Below are 22409 nucleotides of genomic sequence, written 5' to 3' on the forward strand. Positions count from 1 at the left end.
CGCTCCTTCACCTTCAACCGCCATCTGCAGCTCAAGACCGCCATGTCCGCCTCTCAGGGTCGCAGGAAGCCAGCTACGGGATCGGTCATCGAGATGAGGATCAAGGGAAGGGAGGACGAACAGGTGTACTTCATCGAGGAAGGGAAGAAGGTCTGGTGGGAGGTCGATCTGAAGGGAGAGAGGAGGAGAGAGAGTCCCTCTGAGCTTGTGAAGGAGGAGGACGGAGAAGGAGATTGGTGGTTCGTGGATAAGACGTATGGAGCCAGTAGACCAGAGGTGAAAAAGGAGCCTGTGAGTACGCTTTGTATCGCCTGGGAGAGAAGGAGAAGAGCGAGGGAGGGACGTCGAGCTCAACATCGGACGAGAAAGAGCTGACCTTTTGCTCTTCCTTCTTCTGTTCTTTCCCTTCTTCTTCTCGTTTACCGCATCTTAGAGTCCCGAACCTCTCTTTTCCGTCACCGGTCGACCCAGAAGACATTCGTCCGTCAAAGCCGACCCAGTACGACATCCTGCCTCCGTCTCCACTCAACCCTTCGCTCCACCCTCCTCCTCCACCGCTGCCTCTTCCTCAAAGAGAAGAGCGTCAACGTCCAAGGGCTCCGAGTCGCCAAAGAAGATGAAGGTCGAGGATCAGGAGGCTGGAGATCTGAAGGGAAAGGGCAAGGAGAAAGGGAAGGTTGGAAGGAGCTCGAGGGACGTCAGCTGGGAAGCGAGGGAGTCGTCTGCTTCCTCACCCTCGAAACCTCTCAAAGGCGAGATCCACTCGTCTCCAGTCTCAGGAGGATTTGCCTCGTCGTTCGTGAAGGAGGAATCGCCGAATATACATCTGGAACCTCCGACCATCGCTTCCTCCTCCTCATCGTCTCACCCTCTCCCGCCTCCTCCGACCTTCCTCACCTCCTCTCCGTCTTCGTCTCTTCAACCGAATCGAGAAAAGGTCAAGATCAGCTTCAGTCCCTCTTTCGCTTTCACCCCCAAAGGAAGAGCTCGCATCGACTCGCAACGCTCCAAGGGCGTCGCCTCCGCCTTCTCTCGACCCGAGCCTCAAACCGGACCTCAATCACCCAACCGATCTCCTCTTCCTCCTCCGGCAGCCTCTCCGAAGCTCGAGAAGTCAGCATCACCTTCAACTCCACCACCTCCTCTCTCCTTCCCCAAACCTTTCGCTCTCGGACCCGCCGCGTCTCCTCGAGGATTCAACCCACCTCTTCCTCTCGAAACTCCTCCCCCTCTCCCGTCTCAAGAGCTCCCGTCCTCCGAGCCCCCGTCCATCCCTCTTCCTCCTTCTTTCGACCATTCCGTGGCAACGGGATCTCACTACGTCGGAGCTCCCTCCCGTCCTCCTCCTCCCTCTCAACAGGCGGCGAGTCCTCTCAGCTCAGATCTCTCCTCCCTCTCCTCGACGGATCACGACGACGACGAGGAGGACTCCAAACCATCTCTCGCTGAAGAGGAGCCTGATCCGAGCCCAGAAGCCGTGGAACCAGTCGCACCGACGTCCCAGTCAACCACCGTCGCTTCGTCGTCTTCGTCGGCCAGATCTCGTCACCCACCTCCTCCTCCCCCAGCTCTCATCGGTGCCTTCGACCACGGAGGGAGCCAGACGCAGGAGCTCGGTCTCGTCTTCAGTCCAGTGGAGGAACTTCTCGGAGGAGGACTCGTTCAACAGGGACTGGCGACGATCTCGCATCACGGAGAGGCATTGGTCGACACTGGGCCTTCGTGGAGGGTGGGTGGCGAAGATGGAGATATCGGAGAAGAGGATATGGACCTAGATGAAGCTGAGGATGGAGCCGAAGAGATCGGGAAGGTTGCTGAGATGGAGTCGAAGCCGAACGTGGGTGGTCAGGACGCGACGAAGGTGAGTGACGCCTCCGTCTTTCGACGAAGAAGACCTCAGACCGACGAGTTAAGCTAACCCTCGTGTTTGCATTGATTCTTTTTAGTCTGAAACGTTCAGAATCTCGATGCTCGAAGAGTTTGAGGGATCGAAGGAAAAAGAGGAGATGGACGCGATGGCAAGGCCTCTTCCGCTCTGCCTCGTCCCTCTCAATCGGTCCCCTTCGCTGACTCTTTCGACTTGAATGTTTTGTTGTTCTAACAGGACGAGGATCTCCATTCTCCGCAGCTCGACGCTCAGAACGCGTCGGAGCTGGAAGGATCGCCGACTTCTCGAATCGTTCCCTCCGAAGCTCGACCGTCGCCCATGCCCAGGTCAGAAGGGATACACAACGAGTCACAGACAGTCCCATCAGATCAGGATATCGTCGGAAACGAAGCGGATCCAGTCGGAGGGACCAGTTCACTCGTCGAGAACGGTCTCGTTTGCCAACCTCCGTTCGAGGACGCGCCTCTCTACCCTCCTCCTCCCGCCACTCCCTCGTCGGCTCTTCCAATCATCGACGCGCCTGAGATTCTCGAGCGTGGATCCAACACTCTCGAATCTTTCCTCGCCAAAGCCCTCAACCCGTTCTCTCGAGACTCGTCTTCCTCTTCCTCTCCCTCCAGCGGACCCTCGACTTCGACGGACAGGATCGTACTTGGAGAGGACGGACGTCCCAGAGGATCTCAGACGTCGAAGGTAGCCGGACAGGAGGATCCGACACAGATCGAGCGACCGAAGTCGAGAGGAGCCAATCCCTTCGCGTCCTCTGTTCCCAAGCTCGGAACCTCCTCGAGCTTCCCAACCGTAGGAGCCGCCCCCGAACGACTTTCCAACCCTCGGAGAGCTTCCAATCCCTTCGGTCGAACTTCCACCGCCATCGCAACCTCTCCTTCCCCTCCCAACGCCGAGGCATCTACCTCCAGTATCTCCGTCGAGCAACCTTCGGCACCTCCCCTTTCGCCTCTCAGGGACCACGTCGGAGAATCTTCCTACGCTTCCCAACCCCCTACGTTGGTCCTCCCATCGATTTCAGGAGGCCTACTCGTCCCAACGACGACGGTGACCGAGCCGGAGCTCAAGGATCACGTCGAGGAAGGCACAGCTCGACCCACCCAGCTCAGGAGGAACAACCTCTCCTCGTTGGACCCCGAAACTCCCGACGACCTCCCTTCATCCAATCGACCAGCTTTCGAAGCTATCCAAGCAGCAGGAATCACTCCCTCTCCGTTCAAGAAGGACAACGCCGGACTCAGTCGGTCCTCTTCCGCCTTCCCTCCTCAGTTCGCTTCGCACTCGACCAACGCGTCCCCTTCCTCTCTCTTCTTCCCACCTCCTTCCAAATCTCCCACTCCATCCCCGAAACCGTCTCTCTCGCACGCTCCTCCTACACCTACCTCGTCGACCTCGAAACCTCCCAAACCAGCTCCCCTCCCGAGTTTCAAGAAGAAGAAGGACAAACCCTCTCGCGTCGCATCCCTGAAGTCCAAATCACCTCTGGAATCTTCTTCGTCGAGACCTTCTTCGGAAACAAGTGCCGTCGTCGAACAAGCAAAGGACTCATCGAGATCGAGGACGGAGGACGCGTCGGAATCGGAGGAGATGAAGCCCAAGAAGGAGAAGGGAAAGCCCACGACGAGGCCGTCTTCGAAAGGGAAGGAGAGGGACTCGAGCACCACTTCGAGTCAGCCGAAGCATGCCAGGAAGGGGAAGAAGGAGAGAGGGGAGGAAGGAGAGGAGCAGAAGCAGCCGAACTCGTCGAGGAAGCGTCCCAGGGCAGTCGAGTCGGACGAAAAGGACGAGCAACCTCCTACGAAGGCTCTACCCAAGATCGTCCTCAAGCTCCAAAAGGCCGAGATCGATGTCGACCCCTTCTCAACTCCAGCAGCTCAGGGATCGTCGGCTTCGGAACAGATGCAGGGGACGAAGGAGGACGCGGAACCAGCACCTTCGACTACAACCGACGCGTTCAAATCCAAGACTCCTCGAACCACAGCAGCGTCTAAGTCTTCGTCGTCTTCGTCTAAAAGAGCCGGCTACTCTCGAAGAGCCATCGAGTCCGATTCTTCGTCGGAGGAAGAGGAGACGGAGGCAGTCCAAGCTACCGGTCCTCCAATCGCGTCGCAGGACTCCCAACCTCCTCGAACGGAGCCGACACTCGAGGATTCGAAGCCATCTACGACCATTCCGAACCTCTCGCCCTCAACCTCGGAGTCCAAGAAGACGGAAACAGCTCGGAAGGAGGAGGAAGCTGCACCCTCTCGACCAACCTCCTCTCAAGTTTCGTCGACGCCTCGACCAGAGATCAAGACCGAGAACTCCCAGCCCTCGACTTCGACGACCAACCCAATGCCGCCAACTCAGATCCTGGCTATCGAAAAGGAGGAACCGAGGATCAAGAGGAAGCTCCATCCACCGTCCTCTTCAAGACCGCCCGATTCTCCTCGACTCAAGATCGAGACCGAGGACTCGCAGCTCCACATTCCTCCCTCTCCCTTCCCAGAGATGGCAACAAGGACCCCGAAGGTGGAAGAGGAGAAGCCGTCGAGATCGAATGGAAAAGGGAAGGAGAAGAAGCAGCTTCCAGTCGATCGAACCAAGTCAACGGGATCCAAGAGCGGAACCTCAACGCCTACCTCGTCAACTGGGAAAGCCAAGTCAAAGCCCAAGCCTTCGATGGACGTAGCTTCACTTGTGTCAGGGGGAATGAGGTCGTTCGTGAGTCGCAGATCGTTTCGAATTCGCTCGAACTCGAAGCAAGTACTAATCTTCGTTCTTTATCTTCAGGGTGGATCGTCGTCGAGCAAGGCTGCTCAAGCGGCAGAGAAACAGGCCAAGTGAGTCGCTCCAGAACACACGTATACTTTCGAGCGTACCCGATCCTCATTGGCCCTCGCACTTCTGGTTGTCGCAGGGCTGTGGAGGACGAGATCGCTCGCAAGCGGGCAGCTTTCTTCGCTAAAGTTGACGCCGAAACTGTGAGTTCTTCTCGTTTTTCTTCTATTTAATATAATTTTCAGCTCGTCTGATTCCTTGTCGTTTGTCAAGGCCCATCCTATCGACGTCGAAGCTCAAGCGAACAGGTGAGTCTTGCGGTCGACGCGTCTTCTCGCTCTGGTCTCTTCCCTCTCTCACTCTTCCCGTCGACCGCCGCTGACTCTTCTTCTTCCTTTCCTTCTTTAATTTCCAGCATGATGCACTTCGAGGTATGTCTCCTTCTTTTCGAACTTTCTCGCTCTCGACGAATCCTGACCTTCTTCTCCTCCCTCCTCTCTCTAGAAATGGCAGCAGGAAAGCCTTCATCGAGATCGTTGGCTGTACCCTCACTGCGACGGAAGCGGATGGGCTGTCGCCGAGGACTTCCTCGTCAGGAAAGACGCCGGAATGATCCCAGACGATCCGATTCCTTCGCCGACGAAAGGAGAAGAAAACGGGACCTTGGACTTCCGCTGGGTTCCGACGATGGAGCATCAGTGGAAGGACGAGGAGAAGGTTCGAGCCTACCTCTCGGACACGAAGAGGTTCCCGGATCAGTCGAGATGGGGACCGACGTTGGAGTTGGAGTGGGATCCGGAGTGGGGATGGGGATGGAGGAGGAACATGTAGTTCGGGGGATCGGGAGCGATGGAGGAGGGAAGACGAAGAGTTTCCATCAGCTGTTTGACGTTTCGATTGAGCGTTTTCCTTACTTTACGACTTTATGTATCCGCTTTCTAATGTTGTTGTGGTCGACGTGAAGGTACTCGGAGTCTCGGACTGGAAGCAGCAGGAAGTCGAGGACGGCGCGTCCCACCGCTCTTTCCGACGAAGCTCGAGTCCCAGGAAAGATCCGATGCAATTCATGTACATGGACCCGACTGACCGGCTGAGAAACTAGGCTTCGAGAAGTAGGAAGGACGCTGAGGTAGAAACGGGAGAGATTGTGGAAGGAGGAGGAGGACGTAAACTAGAGGGTCGCGGTGAGCTGAGTGTCGTCGGCATGCTTTGCAATGATGATCTCAAACTCTCCCTCGGGCTTGACCCATCGCTGGAGATAGAAAGAAGCAGTAAAAGAGGGTGAGCCCGGGAAACAGAAAGGATGGCGGAAAACAGAAGACGAACCTGAGAGACGACGTCCCAAATCGAAAGCGAGTAGATGGAAAGAGGGAGGGAGACTCGAGTGGTCGCCCCTGGGTCGAGGTTGATTCGCTCGAATCCTCGGAGGACTCGGGGCTGAGTTCGGAGGGAAGAGAGAAGGGGAAAAGATTCAGCGTCGGCGAGTCGAGACGAGAGGAGGAAAAGAAGAAAGGGAAGAGAGAAAGGGGAAAGGTCGACTCACAGGTTCTCCAGCAGCTTCGGGGAAGGTAACGAACATGAGAGGGACGTCGCATCCGTTCACTGATCCGGTGTTGGTGACGTCGAACTGCAAGGAAAAGGGGGAAGGAGGAGTGAGCAAAGAGAGGGAGAGCAGAAACGACGCGTCGAAGAATGGAAGCCGAACTAACCTCGACCGACCATCGAGTCTCGTGAAGCCTATTGAACGAGAGTCGACTCAGCGAAAGGAGAAGAGAAGAGTTTGATGAGCTTGTAGGACTGACCATTCAGCGACGGACGATCCAACCTCAGTCGTGTTCGCCCTCTTGTGAAGACCTTCTTCGACGAGATGCCTCTTGGAAACGGCAGCCTCAACGACCTCGAGATCGCTGTATTCGAAGGCGGTGTAGGAGAGTCCGAATCCGAAGGGGTAGAGAGCAGTGATGTTGTTGGCGTGGAACCATCTGCAGAATGAGAACGAGCGAGAATCGATCAGTTTTCATCGTGAGAGACGCGTCGAAGAAAGAGAGGAGAACAAACCGGTAGTCTGGAAGAAGAGGAGGGAGGAGCAAGTCAGAAAGCATAAAATTGCACCCTGAAAGATTATGACTTACCGACGAGGAGCTCCTCAGTGTAGTCTAGCAGAATAAACGAAGACACGTTAGCGAAAAAATCGATCGACCAACGAACGCTTCGACTTACCGTCCTGAGGGTGAGCGGGCTCCAAGGTGGTCTGGAAGTTGATGTAGGGAACTGCGTAATCATCCCAGTTCTTGGCGATGGTGTAAGGAAGTCGCTGCAGAAGGGAAGAGAAGGAAGAGTCAGCACGAGCCGCAACGAAAAAGACGAGATCGCGGTCGACGAGCTCACTCCGGAAGGGTTGTAGCTGGAGAAAAACCGAGGGAGTAGGTCAGCATCAGACAGAGTTTTTTTAAACGAATATGAAAGCTTTCTAATCTCACTCTCCGTAAAGAACGTCGGTGAGAGAGTTTCCTGAAACAAAGGAAAGACAAAAACGTTCAGCCCTCGTCGACTCCGTGCAAGACTGCTCGATCTTACTGACCTGCTTCCTGCCCGAGAAGACCAGCCCAGACTACAGCGGTGATATTGGGGTGCTGGAGTAAGAAGGACGCGAAGGAGGTCAGCAAAGACGTCGGTTGAGAAAGGAAACGCGCTCGAGCTCACGTTGATCCAAGGCATCAGGATGGGTCCGACGCTGTTGACGATGACTGAAAGATGCAGAGCGAGGAAGAAAAGGGAGTCAGTAGATGAGCGCTCTAGTTCAAACGAGAAAAGAACGAACCAATGGTGTTCTGGGGGAGGAGAGAGAAAAAAAAGACGATGGATAGTCAGCGGATTGGCTTGTTGAAGAAGGGAGGCTGGGAGGGCTGAACTCACCTCGTTCAGAGAAGCAACAGCCTCGACCATAACGTCTCCGTTGATCCAGGCTGAGATGTTGTTCCTGCGAAATTGAAGACCAAATGAGTTATTTGCGAACTCGACGACGACGACGGGACGAGAGCGGAGGGGCTTCGCCCCGAATGGACTGAATCCTGTGCGAAGAGAATGCGGAGTCTATATGCACGTAGGACATCACTCACCTGTCACCGTAGTTTCCATCTACAACTGCGATCTCCTCGCCACTGTCGCTTGAGATGAACACGAGAGCGGCTTGTGGACCAGTAGCGACGGTGGCGATGGTATCGTTGTCCCAGTTATCACAAACCCAGCTGAGGGTTCGGAAGAACGCAAAAGCCAGTCAGCTGGCGGTTACAAGAGCAGAGAGAGGAAGGAAGCCGAACGGACTTGACTGTAGTCGCGTTCTCTCGAGCTCGTTGTTGAATCGCTTCGAGAGGCTGAAAGAAAGGAAGTCATCCGAACAGAAGAGTTGGTCAGCAACCGTAAGAAATTTGAGGAGAGGAAAATGATAGGACTGACAGACACGAGGTAGGGGAACGCTAGAGATCAGAAGATGCAGGTCAGTTTTGGAGGTCGACGAGCGATACCCGAAAAGTAATAAAGAACGAACCTCCTGTTCCCGATCCCCAGCCCATGGAAAGGTGTCCATCTACTCCACCTCCGTAGGTGCTGATGAAGCAATCCACCGCGAAGGATCAGTACATTGCCAGAGCTCACGACGCGTCGTCGGGACCAAGACTCACAACCCGTTCGGGCCCTTCTGAGGCGGGCAAGCTCCGTTTCCGATGAGTGCGATGTCCCTGAGAGAAGACTTAAGAGGGAGAGCCTCGTTGTCGTTCTTGAGGAGCACGATGGAAGCAGATCCGATCTTTCGAATCAACCTGGTCGAAGAGGAGAAAAAGTCGTCAGTCGAGTGAAGTTTATCGAGTTCAAAGGTCACGATGCGGCTCACTTGTAGTGATCAGCTTGGACGTTGACATGAGAGTTGGTAAGAGGATCGAGAAGATCGAAAGTGTCTAGGCTCAATCAGAGGGCGGCCTGGTGGTCAGCATCGGGTCGACGCGTCGAGACTCCAGAGAAAAGGACGCACTGTAGTTCGTTTCAGGGAAACCCTCCTCCTGCTCCAAGAGATAGTGCGCTCCAAGGATCCTCGTGGCCATGTCCTTCATTTGGAAGTAACGAATGAGAAGTGGTCAGAGAAAACGTTTACGAGGTTGGGAAGCACGACGAGGAAAAGAAAGAACACTCACGTCGACTCGAGACTCTGGAACCGATCCGTTCCGAACCGACTCGGTGAGGTTGTATCCCCAGTAGGAGGTGGTCATGCCGATACTGAGGAAGAGAGAGAGATCGAAGGAGGTCAGTCAGTGAGTCGCGTCCGATTCCGAAGCAGAAGAACCGAAGCTCTCTCAACGAGCTGGAAGGAAAGTCCCGACGGAGTAACGAAACTCACAGGATCTCTCCAGGCATGCTCATGTCAAGACCTGAGGTTGAAACACGATGAAAAATCAGCAAAGGAAGAGAAGAAGACATGGCTGCGTCGCCGTTGAAAGAACGACGAATGACCACGGATCCCTCCCCTCTCGTCTACTTTTATACGTACCTGCAAGAGCACCTCCGACTCCCGACATGTGAGCTTGCCAATCAGACCTAAAGGAGACGAAAGAGGTAAAGGTCAGCGATGCGTTTGGCTGATTCGAGCGCATCGTCTCTTCTCTCTCTCTCCCCAAGCTTCCTCGAACTCACATCACGAAGCCCTGGAATCCAAGCTCAGTCTTCAAGACACCATCTGCGAGAATCGAGATCGAGATCAGCGAGGGAGAGGAGGACAAAGAACTCGAGGCGACTCACTCAAAAGGGCACTATCTACGAACGGAGGAGGAGTCAGCATTGAAGCTCTACACGATAGGCGTCAGGATAGAGCCATTCACTCACTCTGGCAACCCCAAGATCCGTTGATTTGGTTGTAAGAGCACATGACTGTGAAAGAAGGAAGCGAGGCGACGCGTCAGGAGAGGAAAAAGCGAGTTGGCATTGATCTGCGATGAGAACTCACCGCTGGCAACATCCGCCTGGATAGAGCGAAGGAAGGGCGCTAGGTATACCTCATGCAGAGTTCTGTCGTTGACGTTGCTGGAGATGGTGGTTCTGTTTCGTTCCTGCTCGTTGGCGATGCTGAGAAAGGGCACGAGTAGGCGAAAGGTCAGTCCTCGAACCAAGTCTTCCGACCCGAGCAAATCGAGATACCCACAAGTGCTTCGCGACAGCTTGAACTCCCTTTCCAGGAGTCTGAAGTCCCTTGATGGTTTCGTAGGCAGCCTCTCCGGCGAGGTAAGGACTGAAAGAAAGGTCGGATCAGTTCGAGGAAAAGTCGATTCGAGACGACCCAGTCGGACTCACTCTCCACCGAAGCCTTCCCAACTCCTTCCACCCTGGATAGCTCGGTAAGGGTTCATCATGGGTCCGAGGGCGATGTTGGCTGGAAGAAGAGAGTCGGAAAGATCAGTTCGTGTCGGAAGCGGACGCGTCGTGAGCATAGCCGAAGCCTCACCTCCTTTGCCTCGGAACTCTTCACCCATGGCGAGACCTCGAGCTCGGATGAGGTCTCGGTCGAACTGGAGAAAGACAAGGCAGTTGTATGTCAGAGAGGCGCGAGAGAAGCGATGTCGACCGAGGGCGAGACAAAGAAAGAGGACGAACGGTTGAGGCAGCGTTCACTCCGGCAGGGCTGTCGAAAGAGAAAGGAAGGAGTCAGAATACGGGGCTGAAGAAGATTAGGCAATGCAAGAGCTCCTTGGACCTCATCGTCTCGAGTAGGGGTTTGAGCACCGATCAGAAAGGGACTCACAACACCGACGCGAAATCAGTTGCCCTGACTCCGACGGGTCCATCCTGAAGGCAGAGGCCAGAGAAGCCGACCTCGGGTTGAGCAGCAATCTGACCAGAGCAGGTCCCGTTGAAAAAGCCGACTAGGGGGAAGGAACCGCAGGTGGAAGATGAAGGAGGAGAGAAAGCACGACGCGTCGAGATCAGCTGCTTATCTCTTCCTAGTCCTCGAAATCTTGCCCGCGTCTGGAAGAACTCACCTCCGGTAGTGATGTTGACCTAAATTTGTTGACGATGAGAAGGAGGGAAGGGGCAAAGAAGAAGAAGAAAGGCGTCAGCAGCTCGTTCTTCAAACTCGAGCTGAAAATTCCAACGAACCTTCTGTTCCAGAGTCCAATTTGCAATCGCAGCTCGTGCCTGTCATCGTTCAGAACGAGGCAAAACACCGAGACGTAAAAAAAAGTCAGGACCGACAAGAGATCAAAGAGGCCGAGGGTTGAGATCCGAAGACGAGACGAGATCGACCCTACCTTTTCGATAGCAGCCCCCCATGCACCTTCTCCTCGGGTTTGAGGAGTGGGATAGAAAGGCGGAGAGAAAGCAGTAGGCTCAGGGTAGACGGAGGTTGCAGTAGCGTTGGCGACGGGAGCAGCAGAGACAGTGGCTGATGAGTTGAGGAAGGCCGACGAGGTCGAGTTGAGAGGTACGGCGTTGGCGAGAAGAGCGCCTGCGAGGAGGCTGAGAGCTGTAGATCTGTCAAAGAGATGAAGATGGAGATCAGCACGGGAGCCGGACGAAAGGACAGAGGGAAAGAGAAGAAGGGGAAGAGAGAGACGACGAACTTGATCATCTCAAAGTCGAGGGAAGTGTTGGTTGTAGTTTGAAGGGACCTTGGAAAAGAGGGAAGCTTTCCATTTTTTGCTGTTACCCATAGAGACGTCGGACCGACCAAATCGCCGAGCTAGCAGATCTCGGACGCTATGAAGGAGGGAAGGTCAGGTCGTAGAAGGAAGCGGGCGGCAAGGTTCCCGACGCGGTAGGGCTGATCAATCCAACGAAAAGTCAGGTCCGATCTCTTTTTCTGAAAAGAAAACAGAGAGATAGGGGGGCCAAACCAAAGCATATATACCGTAATGTTCCTCCTTTGGTAAGCCGTTGCTGCAGCGACGAAGAGAAAGAAGGGATCAGCAGCGCGTCCCTCCGGCGACTTCCCTCTCCTCTTCTCGGAGCTCTCTCCTTGCAAAGAAAATCCTCAGCGGCACCTGTTCCCACCGGAACCTGCTGGATGTCTTCGTCATCCTTCCCACAGAGCGCTGCGGTACGAAGGAAAAGAGGGAAAGCAATCGAGGAACGAGTTCAGCTCTTTTCTTCTCGGTTTCAACGAGAGCGTCTCCGTTCCCTCCTCTCACCTTCGGCCCCCGTTCCCTCCCTCTAGTCTACCTCTTCACTAAAGGAAGAGAGAGAATCACTCGTGCGTATCAACGCCCTCTCGGAATCGATCAAGAAAGATCGCTCTAGTTTCCTTCTCAGCCCTCGACCCATTTTGCCGTTTTTCTCTCCCTCGTCCCTCCTCGGGCGAAAAGAAAGCCAAGCATGACTCTTCATGGCTCTTTTTCGGGTTCAGACCAGAAGAGCACCCAGCCGCCTACCAGAAGCTGTCTTCTCGCTTACTTCTCCCTCCTCAGCGTCGACGCTCGACGGAGACGCGTAATACGACTCCGTCCTTCCTCCCAAAACTCAAAGCACGTACATCGAATCAAAAGCCAGCTCTGCCCCTTCTGCTGACCCATAGAATCAAACTCCAGATCCTCTAGCGACCTCGTCCCTTCCCTACCAAAGTCTGCTGCCTCACGAAGGAAGGAGGATCGAAGCTCACCATCTGTACCATGTCCCCGCCTCCCTCCCATCCTCCCTTCTTCCTCCTCCTCTCTGGCTAACCAACGAACCATAGGAGGACCTCCTTGATACCATCTGAGTCCTAAGCGTCCCAGACTGTTCGTCGAAGTCGAGGGAGAGCAGCTCTGCGACGCTTGGGCTGAGAGACGAAGCGTCGGAATCGTTCGACGAGCTCTAGCAGTGACGATGTTGTTGGCGTTGGGTATCGAGGTGGCGACGTCGTCTGAAGGAAACATGGAAAGGTTCAGTTGGAGGCTCATCTATACGCAGAAGTGTGAGGAGGAATGGGAAAGCAAGAAGGAAGGAAGGAAAGCGAGTCACCAATCAAATCTCCATCCTCTCTCCTCCGTTCGTCAGCATCAAAGCTCGTGTTCTGTGCGATCTACTGGGGGGTCGATGGAGAAGCTGAAGGAGCTGATCTATCAGACTTGGGAGTAGGAGCTGGAAGGGAGTCGAGGTGGCGGGAGGAGGAGGGAGCTGACTCTGCTGGGGAAGAAGGAGGGACAGGCACGGGAAGAGAAGAGCTGAAGAGGGACCAGTTTCCACGGGGATGAAACTCGATGGAGATGCTTTGCTGCGAAGCTGAAGAGGACGCCCAGAAGGGGTAGGGGTGTGAAGGTGGTGTTGAGTGGGGCCGATGGTTGAAGAGGAAAGAGAGAGGCGAGCTCATCGAAAACGGTGAGGCGCGACTGTTTTTTTTTCTTCACAAGGTGTACAAAAAAAAATCTGCGAATCCACCTTCGTCAAAAAAACAGAGGAAGCCTCACGTTCCTGGGAGGTAGGAAGATCCAGGGGAAGGTGCACTTTGATGCGTTTGGAGGGGAGTTTGCGTTCAGTGGGAAGAAGGATCACGTTTTCCAGAGGCAAGTGAATGGGTGGAAGAACGAGTACAAGGGGTTCAACGAGGACAGCTACGAGAGGAAGAATAGGAGTAGGTGGGGGTGGTGGAGGTGGGTGGGGCGAAGGAGGAGGAGGGAGTAGCAAGAAGGCGAAGGCGGAAGCGTCGGACATGAACGCGTGAGAGGAGAGATCACTGGCCGTCGTAGAGTTCGGGTGGTAGCTTAGAATGCATGCATAAACGTCTTCAAAACCTTAACGATTCGCTTTCCCTGCAATGGAATGTTCTTGATGATGCGGAAAGAGAAGACGAACGCGTCGTTTCCTGACGATCGATCGAGGGACAGGAAGAGAGCAGGTTTCAGCTCACCTGAAGTCTCAGGGCATGACTAACTGGCATCCTATCACGTCAAGTTCGTGCTCGCACTGAAGCGCGGCAGAGATCGAGGAGGTCTCGGCGGTACAGATTCGCTGCGAAGAAGGGAGGAGGAGAAAGAGACGCGTTTTAGCAACTCGAAGCTGAGACGAAGCGCCTGATTGTGATTGTTTCTTTGGTATGGAAAGTAGAACTCACGAGGCAGAACTCTGAAGAAGCAGGAAAGAAGAAAGCACGAAGAGAACCGAAGTTAGCGACTGACGCGTCGAGAGGCAAGTCCGAGTGCTCCTTCGTCTCGTAGACTTCTTCGCCTCAAGAAGAGAGAAAGAAGGGGACGAGCGATTGTACGACATAAAGGACATCCACTCCTCGTAGAAGTCGTCCGCTCCAGAGACGTTGGACGTAACGTTGCCTCCAATCTAGAAAGAGGCGAAGGAGATAGAACGAGAACCCAGTTCAGCTCGCGTTCTTTTTTGCTCTTTGAGCGCCAAAGTCTTCTAAAATCATCCTGGCGGAGACTCGCACCGGTAGGAAGAGACTCCAAAGCTGATTACGAGACAGAGGGGGATCTCGAAAGGGTCCATGAAAGTGAGCTCGACGCGATCGAGCCCTCGGCCGCTTCCCTCTCGTCTCCCGCTGATTCTTCGACGAGCCTCAATCCAAGCCGTCGCACCACCTCGCCCTTCTCTCAAAGGTCTTGTTAATTCTTCGATCCGAGGGCCTCCTTTCCCTCGATCTCTTCGTCTTAGCCTCGCGTCGCGACTTGACTCTCTCCCTCTTTCTCTCTCCACCACTTTCCTTCCCTCTCCACAACACAGCTCACTGAAACCCAAGGAAAAAGGACGAAAGTAGTTTTGTCGCTACTATTCAGACGATCAAATCACACAACGCAGAAGAAAGGGTTTAAAAACGAGAAAGAGGGAGGAAAGAAGAAGAAGAAAAAAAGGAGAAAAACGAGACCGCTACGAAAATGGAACGGAACGAAAGAAGAGAGAGAGAGAGGGAAAAGCAAGGATATCCGGATTTGTAGGTTCGAGAGGAGAGAGAGAGGGTTCGAGCGAGGAGGTTTGTTTATAGGGATAGCAAGGCACGAGGGAGGGAGGAGGCGACCAAGAAAGGGAAGGGGAGATCCTGGGTGGTCGTTTAAGTTCGTCGCTTGAGGTTTGTGGACAGCCACTCGAGTCCCTCGTAAAGTCTGGAGATGGGAAGAAAGGAGGGAAGACGAAGACGACGAGGAGGTCAGCTCGACTGTCGTTGAATAAGCTCGAAGGATGTGGTTCGAGGTCGACGTCCAAAGGTCGGTGCGATGCGAAAGAGGACTTACCCGTCTCCCGAAGTAGCGCAAGTAGCCTGAATGTACCTGTGAGAAGGAAAGCGATGGTGGTCGAGAAGAAGGTCAGCTCGAGCTCGAAGCGAACGAAGGAAGGGAAAGGGAAGGTCGACGAACCAAGTCCTCTGTCGGAGGGAGTGGAGTCCGAGCTTGTCGGTGATCTCAGCGGCGTTCATGGCGTTGGGCAAATCCTAGTAGAGAGAACGCGGAAGGTCAGCTCGAGGTCGTCGAAGAAGAGGAAGAGGAGACGAGAGAACGAACCTGCTTGTTGGCGAAGACGAGAAGGAGAGCGTCTCGGAGCTCATCCTCGTTCAACATTCGTCCGACTGAAGCGAGCAAAGAGAGAGCGACGATCAGCTTTCACATCTACGACCGACCCACTAGCAGATATAGCAGGAGAGGAAGCAAGACTCACGCTCCTCCCGAGCCTCAGAGACTCGCTCTCGATCGTTGGAGTCGACGACGAAGATGATACCCTGAGTGTTTTGGAAGTCTGATTCGAGCAAGGGAAAGAAGAGGAGGGGGAGGGATCAGGAGCAAGGGAAAGAGGAGGGGGGATCAGCTTCAGCCTCTCAGCTGTACGGACGAAGAAGGAGTAGCTTGAACTCACAATGCCTCCAGAGAGGTCTGATCTTGTCCTGTCCTGCAAGGCGAGAAGGAAAGAAAACAAGCTGTTCAGCTTCGAGCGATGGAGGCGAGGACGATCGAGGGAGCTCAACAAGGACGTACCTCCGACATCCCAAACGGTGAACGAGATGTTCTTGTACTCGACGGTCTCGACGTTGAAACCTGTGGTGGAGGAAGCCAGTGGGAGAGGAGGATAAGAGGTGGGAGGCGAAGGTGAGAGCCGAAGAGGAAGGCCGCGGAGGAGGGACGAGGGTTTGGGTTGAGGTTTGGATTCAGAGGAGGTGGTGGGAGGCAGATCAGAGGTAGGGAGGTGAGAGGAAAGAAAGGTGAAAAGAGCAAGGTCAGCTACAGCTCGTCAATCCGTCTCTAGGCGAGCAGGCGAAAGAAGGGGACCAAGCGAGAGAGGGGAGGGGCGGAAGGAGGAGGAGACGATGGAAGGGAGAGGAGAGAACGAACCGATGGTAGGGATGGTGGTGACGATCTCTCCAAGCTTAAGCCTGATTGAAACGATAAGAGCAACGCGAAGGACGATCAGCTTCTACATCCTCTTGAGAGATGAGCTCTACGAGGAGGCGGAAGCTCAAGGAAGGATGTGTCCTCACTTGTACCTGGAGAGCGCAGTCACAAAGGGAAACAAGGTCAGCTCTCGTGAGGAGTATAGAGAAGGAAAGAACGCGAGAGAGAGGAATACTAACAGGATGGTGGTCTTTCCGGCGGCATCGAGTCCAACCATGAGGATACCTGGAGGGAGGGAGGAGGAGAGAGGAAGGGAGGAGGGTTCAGCGAGTGCGAGGAAGGGAAGGAAGGGGAGGCGAGCTAGCTTGGAGCTCGAGCAGTGCGAGAGAGAAGGCGAAGATGGGTGGGTGGGTGGAAGGATATCATTGTTGATAAGGAGAGGATTCCTTTTCCGCGTTGATTGGAGGAGGGGGAGGATGCAGGACGCGTAGAAGGACGAGCGATGGGCCGTCCAACGAGACGCTCGTGTGAAGCCCTCCCCTCCTCCTTCCTCCCTCCAAACGAACCCTCCGAAACACCCTCTACGAGCCATCCTACCTCCCATCCCATCCAGAAGAGTCCCCTCTATCCACCAAGCTGTCCTATCCAAGCCTCCAGCTCGAAGGAGGGGACGATGGGCGCGAAGGAGGGAGGGAGGAAGGAGGAGAGGGAGGGAGGGAGGGAGGCGATGGAACGAGAGAAGAGAAGAGGATCTTTGGACTCACGCATCTCCTTCTTTCCGAACAGACCCGAGAGCAATTTTGAGATAGACAGTCCCATGACGAAAGAAGAGAAACCTGAAGGGGAGAAGGGTAAAGGAGAAGGGTGGGAAGGGAGGGTCGTGGTTGAGGTTCAACAAAGACGCCAGCGCGATTCACACCTCGTCCGTTCGGAGAGGCTGGTCGACTTTTCTTAGCGTTTGGTTTCGTTAGGATTTTAGTAAGGGAAAATGTTAAAGGCCAGAGAGCATCGATAGGAGAGTACTAGAGTAAGCAGACTTAGTAAATCAGAGGTACAACTAGCTCGTGAAGATAGAGAGATAAAAACCGAGATGGAGAAGAGAGGAAAAAAGGGGACGAGAACGCGACGGACAAACGACGAGAGAGAAACGCGACGAGATCAAAGGGAAAGTAAGATAAAGAACGATCCAGATACGGAGGACTACACGAGAGACCCAAAGATATTTAACAAAAAACTACGACCCAGCAGCCGAATCGACGGCTGAAAAAGAAAGACATCTCCTCCACGCTCGCGTCCTTTAGATCCACCCCTCGCCCTTCCTCTGCAGCCCACTCAACCTCTTCACCTCCTTCCTCCTCCTCTCAGCTCTACAAAGGCTCACCAACGCCGTCAACCCCAACCACTTGGCCTCCGCTTCCGTCTCCCTCAGCTTCCTAGCCCGATCCGCCTCGCCGCAAAGCGGGCACCCTTTGCACTCTTCTTCGCCTTCCAGCATCGATTTAAGCGAGGGCAGGAGCGAGCCGGAGGAGTAGAAGTAGGTGATGGCGATGTAAGGTTCCGGAGAGCGGAGGAGGAGGATGTTGAGGAAGCGGGTCGTGGTGGGAGGACGCGTTGAAGTTGAACGGGACGAACGAGCGGGAGAGATGGAGGAGGAGGAGACGGTGTTGAACCTTCTAGGGAGAGGGAGAGGAGGAATGGAGGAGAAGGTGTCTGCTCGAGGGGTTGCAGCGAGGGAACCGAAGGACGAGGCGGAGGAGGAGGTAGGGCGAGGTCGAGGAGGGGTCGTGGGAGGGAGGACGCCGAGTTTCTGGAGCTTGTCGAGGGAGGAGGCTCGGATGTTGGGTGGGGGGGAGAAGGTCGGTGGGAGGAGTTCTCTGGTAGAATCAAACGAGAGAGAAGTCAGCGAGAGGGTGAAGGGGAGTTTGAAGAGAGAGAAAGGCGACTCACGAATCTGACGACCAGCGCTGGGACGTTCCTCTTCCCTCGTCGTCGTCCGTTTCGCTGAAGGACGTTCCTCCTCCTGCTCCTCCTTCGTCGCTCTCGATCTCGTTGTCGATGTCGAGACAGGCGTGGACGAAGTGAGCTAGGTTGGAGCTTGATCGTTGGAGGTTGGCGAGAGGAATGATGAAGGTTTGACCGGCAATCTGAAGTTGGACGAGGGTCGATTGATCTCCTTGTTCGACCGCTGGGAAAGGTTGACGAGGGAGTTTGACGGATTTGGAGGACAGGAGGGTAGCCGTGAAGGAGGAAGGGTTGAGAGGAGCGGGTAAGGTTGGAGTTGGTGCTGAGATGGAGTACGTTCTTGATCTTCCTACGGAGGAGGAGGGAGGGGAGGGGAGCTGCTGGTTGTTCGACGTCGAGTTCCTCTGCGACGAGCTCTGAGAGAGGGATCTCTCAGAGTCGAAGAATCCTTGTCCGCTCTCTCTCCCACGCTGCTGTTGATTTCTCATATCAATAGATTCCCTCCTCCAAGCGTTGAGGGCTTCCTCGGGAGTGGAAACGATCTGAGCTCCCGATCCGAGCGTGGGAGTCGAGTAGGACGAAGGCGGACTGACTTGTTGGATCGGACGAGGAGGAGCCTGCATAGGAAGGTCGTCGTGCGAGGAGGATCTTCGCTTGGTGAAGGAAGGAAGCAGTCTCTTCTTGTTGGGAGAAGGAGGAGGGAGAGCTTTCGAGCTGGCATTCAGGGAGGGGTACGACATGGACGAAGGAGAACGAAGGAGAGGAATGGTTGAGCTCGACGGTGGTGCTTTTTGTTTTTGCTTGATGAGCTGAGGGATCGAGTACTAGACGGATGTGGTTGGAGTCAAGGTGGCGAAATTAAATGAATGAGACAAAGAAGAGAGGAGATCAGCTCATCAAAGGGAAGACAAAGGGGACAGGGAAGGAGGAAGAGGTCTGAGAACAAAAGAACAACAGGGTTGAAACGCCGGAAGGGGACGCTCTCCCCTGTTTTCATCTCTTCTTTTTCTCAGCCTCGAAGATACAGCGTAAAGAGCATTCGCATGCAGAGAGAGAGTTCGTAAAAAGAGCAGACTTAAGTTAGGGTAAGCTGTAATGAAAACGCGGAAGAAAAACAACCAAGGAGAAAACCAAGAGAGAAGAACCAAAAACCCAACGACGACGAGACTCTACACCACCTTCCCTTCTAGTTCAACACCTCCATCGCCCTTCTCATGTCCGTCAGGAACTCCAACACTCCCTTCGCTTTTCTCTCCAGCACTCGACCCCTTCTCCTCGTCCCGAGGTGGACGGCCGACAGGAGCTCCCTCGACCACCTTCTCCTCGACTCCCCCGTCCAAAACACCCTCCTCGTCCTCGTCTCCCTCCTCGACGATACCCAACGCGTCTCGAAGCTTGTCCTCGACCTCCTGGACCTTCTTGCTTCGTTGGCCTCCTTGCCAGATCACAACGGCGGCACCTGAGGAGCGAGAGAGAGAGAGGAGGAAAACTGTCAGCGAGAGGGCGACGGTGAAAGAGACGACGACGAACGAAAAGAACGAACCGATTCCACAGAGGAACGAGAGAGGAATCAAGCAACCGGTGGTCCAAGGAGGACGGACGTAGAGAGTTCCCATTCGCAGGGTGATTCGTCCTCCAGAGTAGGTACTGAGCGTCCACATGCAGACGCAGAGGATGACCTGGGGTTCGACGCGAAGAAAAACGAGGATCAGCTCGAGCGAGTCAACGAGACGAGAGGGGCGGAGAAGACTGACCTGGAAGAACGAGTTTCCGAGCATCAAGAGAGTGTTCCACAGAGCCCAACGGATAGGGAAGGCTCGATGAGTCTCCGTCGCGTGAGGTCGGTACCACGTCTGAACGAAACGAACAGAGAGAGAGAAGGATCAGCAGCTATCCTCTTGAGATCTCGAAAGAAAGTTCGACTAACCTGAGAGGCCGAGAACTTGGTCTGCTGATAACGAAGCTGATCTTGTTGCTTGACGGTCAAGACCTGGAGGAGGAGGACGAACGAGGGAGGAAGGGAAACGAAAGGACATCAGCTCTCGAGGCTTCTTCGCATCCTTGGATTCGAGTGAACGTACGGGAACGAAGTTGGGATCCAAAAGAGGATCGGGAAGATCGTCCGGGTCCTCTGAAAAGTGAGAAATGGGAAGGAGAGGTCAGCGCGGAGGACGTTGAGAGAGGGAGAAGAAGACGTCGTTCGAGACTTACCACAGATCGGTTCACCTCTCGCCAACCTCAGCCTCCTCGAGACTCGTTTCAGCCTCCAGATGATGAACATTCCTGGTAGAAAGGAAGAACAAAAGGAAAGACGGGGGCGAAGGTGAGCTTGGGTCGAAGGATGAGCGAGGGAAAGGGCAGGACGAACGATAAGCATCGACGATTCGTGAAGGAAGAAGTCCGATTCCGGTGATGGTGAAGAGAGCGTTGCTGTGGTCGAGATAAGTACAGAGGTCAGAAACGAAACGAGGGAGTAGCGAAGGACAGAACGCGACGTACACAATCTGAGAAGTGATCTCGACCCAAAGATCCTGCCTGCGAAGCGAGGAAAGACGGGTCAGATCGAGTCTCGAAGTTCGAACGATGTTCGTACTCACTTGTACTTGTTGTGGAAGTTGATGAACTTGGCGAGGAAGAAGACTGGAGGAAGAGGGAGGGAAAGGTTCAGCAAACGCGTCGACTCGTTCGTCTTCCTCCTCGTTCGAAGTGACTCACCGATGGCAGCTCCCCAGAAAACGACGTTGAATCCGTAGCTGATCGATGCGAGCGGTAGAATCGGCTGTCAGAGGCTGTTCCAATAACACTGAGAACACTGACGACGAGCGGAAAGGAAAACGAGACTCACAAAGCGACGCAAATCCCAAACGGCGTCTTCAAGAACTCCCACATCCCGATCAACGCTCTCTTCCTCTTCTGCTTCTTGGTGAGAACATCGACGACGTGCTGATCGAGAGGATCCGAATGCTGTTCGAGAACGACGTAGGACTCTCCTCGAGTTCGACCGACCGAGGGACGACGAGCTCCGAGGGATCCCCGACCGTGACTGTGAGCTGAAGCGGCTGACGGAGCTCGAGGTCGACCTCCTCCAAGTGTAGATCGGATGGTGGAAGCACGACGACGTCCTCCTGGAGGAGGTGGTTCCATCGGAGTCGGGGAGGAGGTGATGCGAGCTTGGTCGGGTTGGGTGCTGAAAGGACGCGTTTGGAAGAGAGAGGGAGGGAGAGAGAGAGAGAGAAGGAGGAGACGAAGTCAGCAACTCCGTTTCGAGGTTGATTACGACCGAAAGGTCCTCCTCAAGAGTGCTCAGGCGCTGGGACGAGAAGAAGACGGAGGAAGCAGACGAGGGAAGAAGGACGAACATGAGGCCTTGTTGAGCGGAGGCCTCGTCGAGCTCGTCGATTGGACTTCCGTCTGGGATGGAGAGCGTAGGCCTAGGCATGAGCCAACCAGGTAGGAGGATTCCAGACGAGATGTTCTGAAAGTGAGAGACGACCGAGACGGTGGGATCTGTTCGAAAGGGAGTGGAGGAGGAGAAGCGGGGGAGGGAAGCGGAGGGAGAGAGGTGAGCTCGAAAGGAAGGGAGCAAACGGACTCGAAAGGGTTCCAGCTGCAGAAACTTTGACTCACCTATAACGTCAAGATGGTTCACAACGCTATCGTGATGCTCTGGACCCATCTCAGCATGGTGCTCATCGTCTTCTCCCTCTCGATGAACCCTCCCAGCGTGATCGTGGTGGGCGTCGTCGCAGAACCTCTCCATCACCCCTCCTCCTGGCTCTCCTGTCGGACTCTCGGGGATGAGGAGATCCAAGGGGACTCCCTCGTTTCCTGAAGACACTGAGCTCGCTCGAGTACGACCATGGATTCCTGACGAGGCGTTGGACGTTCTTCGAGGTCTGCCTTGGAGGAGGGGCGTTGAGATTGCTGGTGAACCTGGATGAGGGGATTCTGCGAAGATGGATTGGATGGTTCTGGATCTAGCTCGAGGTGGAGCTCTCGTAGGAGTGGTGTTGGACGTGTTGAGAGGGGAGAGAACAGGTCGGTTGTTGTCTTTGGGCGAGAGGAAGCTGCCGGCGCCCGACTCGTCCTCTTCTGGTAGAGCTTCAGAGCCTCGTCGAGTAGGAGGGAACAGAGCAGGTGGCGCTGCTACGGATACGAGAGTCTGAGAGGGTCGTCGAGTTGAGCTGAGCGTGTTGCGTCGACTGGAAAAGAGCAAAGGAAAGGAAGGGAGGGAAGGAAGGGAGGGGTTCAGTTGGCGTCATGCTGCTTTGGGAAGAGGAGATTCTACTCACATCCTGACGGCTGGCATACCAGACGATGGAGATTCAGGCGGTGCTTGTGAAGGGGAAGGCGGTGGGTGAGAGGAGTGGGAGAAAGACATGGCTCAATGGAGTCCCTGAGGGAAGTCGCGGTTGGAGGGAGCTGAGGCAAGCTGTTTCGAATCGAAGGTTGAAGCTTCGATTCTGAGGCCGCCGAATCCGTCGTAGGCTGCTTGCGAGATTTTT

At 54.7% G+C, this 22409-nt stretch overlaps 5 protein-coding genes across 5 annotated transcripts; 1 reads left to right on the forward strand and 4 right to left on the reverse strand.

Moving 5' to 3' along the window:
- The first annotated feature begins 573 nt into the window (after window positions 1-573).
- On the forward strand, window positions 574-4818 carry BDY24DRAFT_33955 (uncharacterized protein). Its single transcript, XM_076637367.1, has 4 exons — window positions 574-1861; window positions 1947-2018; window positions 2105-4600; window positions 4670-4818. The coding sequence occupies exons 1-4, from the start codon at window positions 617-619 to the stop codon at window positions 4721-4723; spliced, it is 3867 nt and encodes a 1288-aa protein (XP_076497437.1). The 5' UTR covers window positions 574-616; the 3' UTR covers window positions 4724-4818.
- Window positions 4819-5630: 812 nt separating this feature from the next.
- On the reverse strand, window positions 5631-10844 carry BDY24DRAFT_434358 (beta-glucosidase; the record flags this gene model as incomplete). The annotated part of the gene is made up of 34 exons (XM_076644150.1): window positions 5631-5909; window positions 5984-6094; window positions 6201-6284; window positions 6367-6394; window positions 6460-6639; window positions 6716-6722; window positions 6790-6813; window positions 6878-6971; window positions 7046-7061; window positions 7138-7168; window positions 7239-7290; window positions 7361-7404; window positions 7479-7488; window positions 7574-7637; window positions 7777-7905; window positions 7982-8031; window positions 8114-8133; window positions 8205-8263; window positions 8338-8475; window positions 8547-8610; window positions 8685-8757; window positions 8845-8926; window positions 9048-9078; window positions 9198-9244; window positions 9341-9383; window positions 9446-9460; window positions 9530-9574; window positions 9651-9769; window positions 9846-9932; window positions 9995-10073; window positions 10146-10209; window positions 10295-10322; window positions 10443-10563; window positions 10799-10844. The coding sequence occupies 34 exons, from the start codon at window positions 10842-10844 to the stop codon at window positions 5829-5831; spliced, it is 2166 nt and encodes a 721-aa protein (XP_076497438.1). The 3' UTR covers window positions 5631-5828.
- Window positions 10845-14358: 3514 nt separating this feature from the next.
- BDY24DRAFT_386383 (ADP-ribosylation factor family-domain-containing protein) lies at window positions 14359-16857 on the reverse strand. Its single transcript, XM_076640095.1, has 10 exons — window positions 16707-16857; window positions 16182-16227; window positions 15943-15983; window positions 15589-15648; window positions 15470-15502; window positions 15275-15352; window positions 15121-15185; window positions 14977-15050; window positions 14854-14889; window positions 14359-14724 (listed from the first exon to the last, which is right to left on the reverse strand). The coding sequence occupies exons 1-10, from the start codon at window positions 16759-16761 to the stop codon at window positions 14673-14675; spliced, it is 540 nt and encodes a 179-aa protein (XP_076497439.1). The 5' UTR covers window positions 16762-16857; the 3' UTR covers window positions 14359-14672.
- Window positions 16858-17721: 864 nt separating this feature from the next.
- On the reverse strand, window positions 17722-18830 carry BDY24DRAFT_34056 (uncharacterized protein). Its single transcript, XM_076637405.1, has one exon. It carries the CDS (start codon window positions 18642-18644, stop codon window positions 17886-17888), a length of 759 nt encoding a protein of 252 aa, XP_076497440.1. The 5' UTR covers window positions 18645-18830; the 3' UTR covers window positions 17722-17885.
- A 98-nt stretch (window positions 18831-18928) lies between these two features.
- BDY24DRAFT_386389 (uncharacterized protein) lies at window positions 18929-22318 on the reverse strand. Its single transcript, XM_076640096.1, has 14 exons — window positions 22197-22318; window positions 21532-22106; window positions 21264-21411; window positions 20750-21091; window positions 20620-20657; window positions 20502-20544; window positions 20404-20439; window positions 20273-20334; window positions 20116-20187; window positions 19986-20035; window positions 19832-19894; window positions 19659-19757; window positions 19448-19583; window positions 18929-19363 (listed from the first exon to the last, which is right to left on the reverse strand). The coding sequence occupies exons 1-14, from the start codon at window positions 22283-22285 to the stop codon at window positions 19074-19076; spliced, it is 2043 nt and encodes a 680-aa protein (XP_076497441.1). The 5' UTR covers window positions 22286-22318; the 3' UTR covers window positions 18929-19073.
- Window positions 22319-22409: the final 91 nt, after the last annotated feature.

Source organism: Mrakia frigida, assembly GCF_051309035.1.
Source record: "Mrakia frigida strain ATCC 22029 unplaced genomic scaffold BDY24scaffold_12, whole genome shotgun sequence".
Lineage (NCBI taxonomy): Eukaryota > Fungi > Basidiomycota > Tremellomycetes > Cystofilobasidiales > Mrakiaceae > Mrakia > Mrakia frigida.

Excerpts from the sequence above, each read along its gene's own strand:
- BDY24DRAFT_33955 (XM_076637367.1), top strand. The coding sequence starts at position 617 with ATGAAGGTCGAGGATCAGGAGGCTGGAGATCTGAAGGGAAAGGGCAAG. Across the intron at positions 1,862-1,946 it reads GTGGTCAGGACGCGACGAAG|TCTGAAACGTTCAGAATCTC; the intron begins GTGAGTGACGCC and ends GATTCTTTTTAG. Across the intron at positions 4,601-4,669 it reads CAGGGGGAATGAGGTCGTTC|GGTGGATCGTCGTCGAGCAA; the intron begins GTGAGTCGCAGA and ends CTTTATCTTCAG.
- BDY24DRAFT_386383 (XM_076640095.1), bottom strand. The coding sequence starts at position 16,761 with ATGGGACTGTCTATCTCAAAATTGCTCTCGGGTCTGTTCGGAAAGAAG. Across the intron at positions 16,228-16,706 it reads GTTCGGAAAGAAGGAGATGC|GTATCCTCATGGTTGGACTC; the intron begins GTGAGTCCAAAG and ends CCCTCCCTCCAG. Across the intron at positions 15,051-15,120 it reads TCGTCTTCGCCAACAAGCAG|GATTTGCCCAACGCCATGAA; the intron begins GTTCGTTCTCTC and ends TCTCTCTACTAG.
- BDY24DRAFT_34056 (XM_076637405.1), bottom strand. The coding sequence starts at position 18,644 with ATGTCGTACCCCTCCCTGAATGCCAGCTCGAAAGCTCTCCCTCCTCCT.
- BDY24DRAFT_386389 (XM_076640096.1), bottom strand. The coding sequence starts at position 22,285 with ATGTCTTTCTCCCACTCCTCTCACCCACCGCCTTCCCCTTCACAAGCA. Across the intron at positions 20,036-20,115 it reads GAGAGGTGAACCGATCTGTG|AGGACCCGGACGATCTTCCC; the intron begins GTAAGTCTCGAA and ends CTCACTTTTCAG. Across the intron at positions 19,758-19,831 it reads CCAAGTTCTCGGCCTCTCAG|ACGTGGTACCGACCTCACGC; the intron begins GTTAGTCGAACT and ends CGTTTCGTTCAG.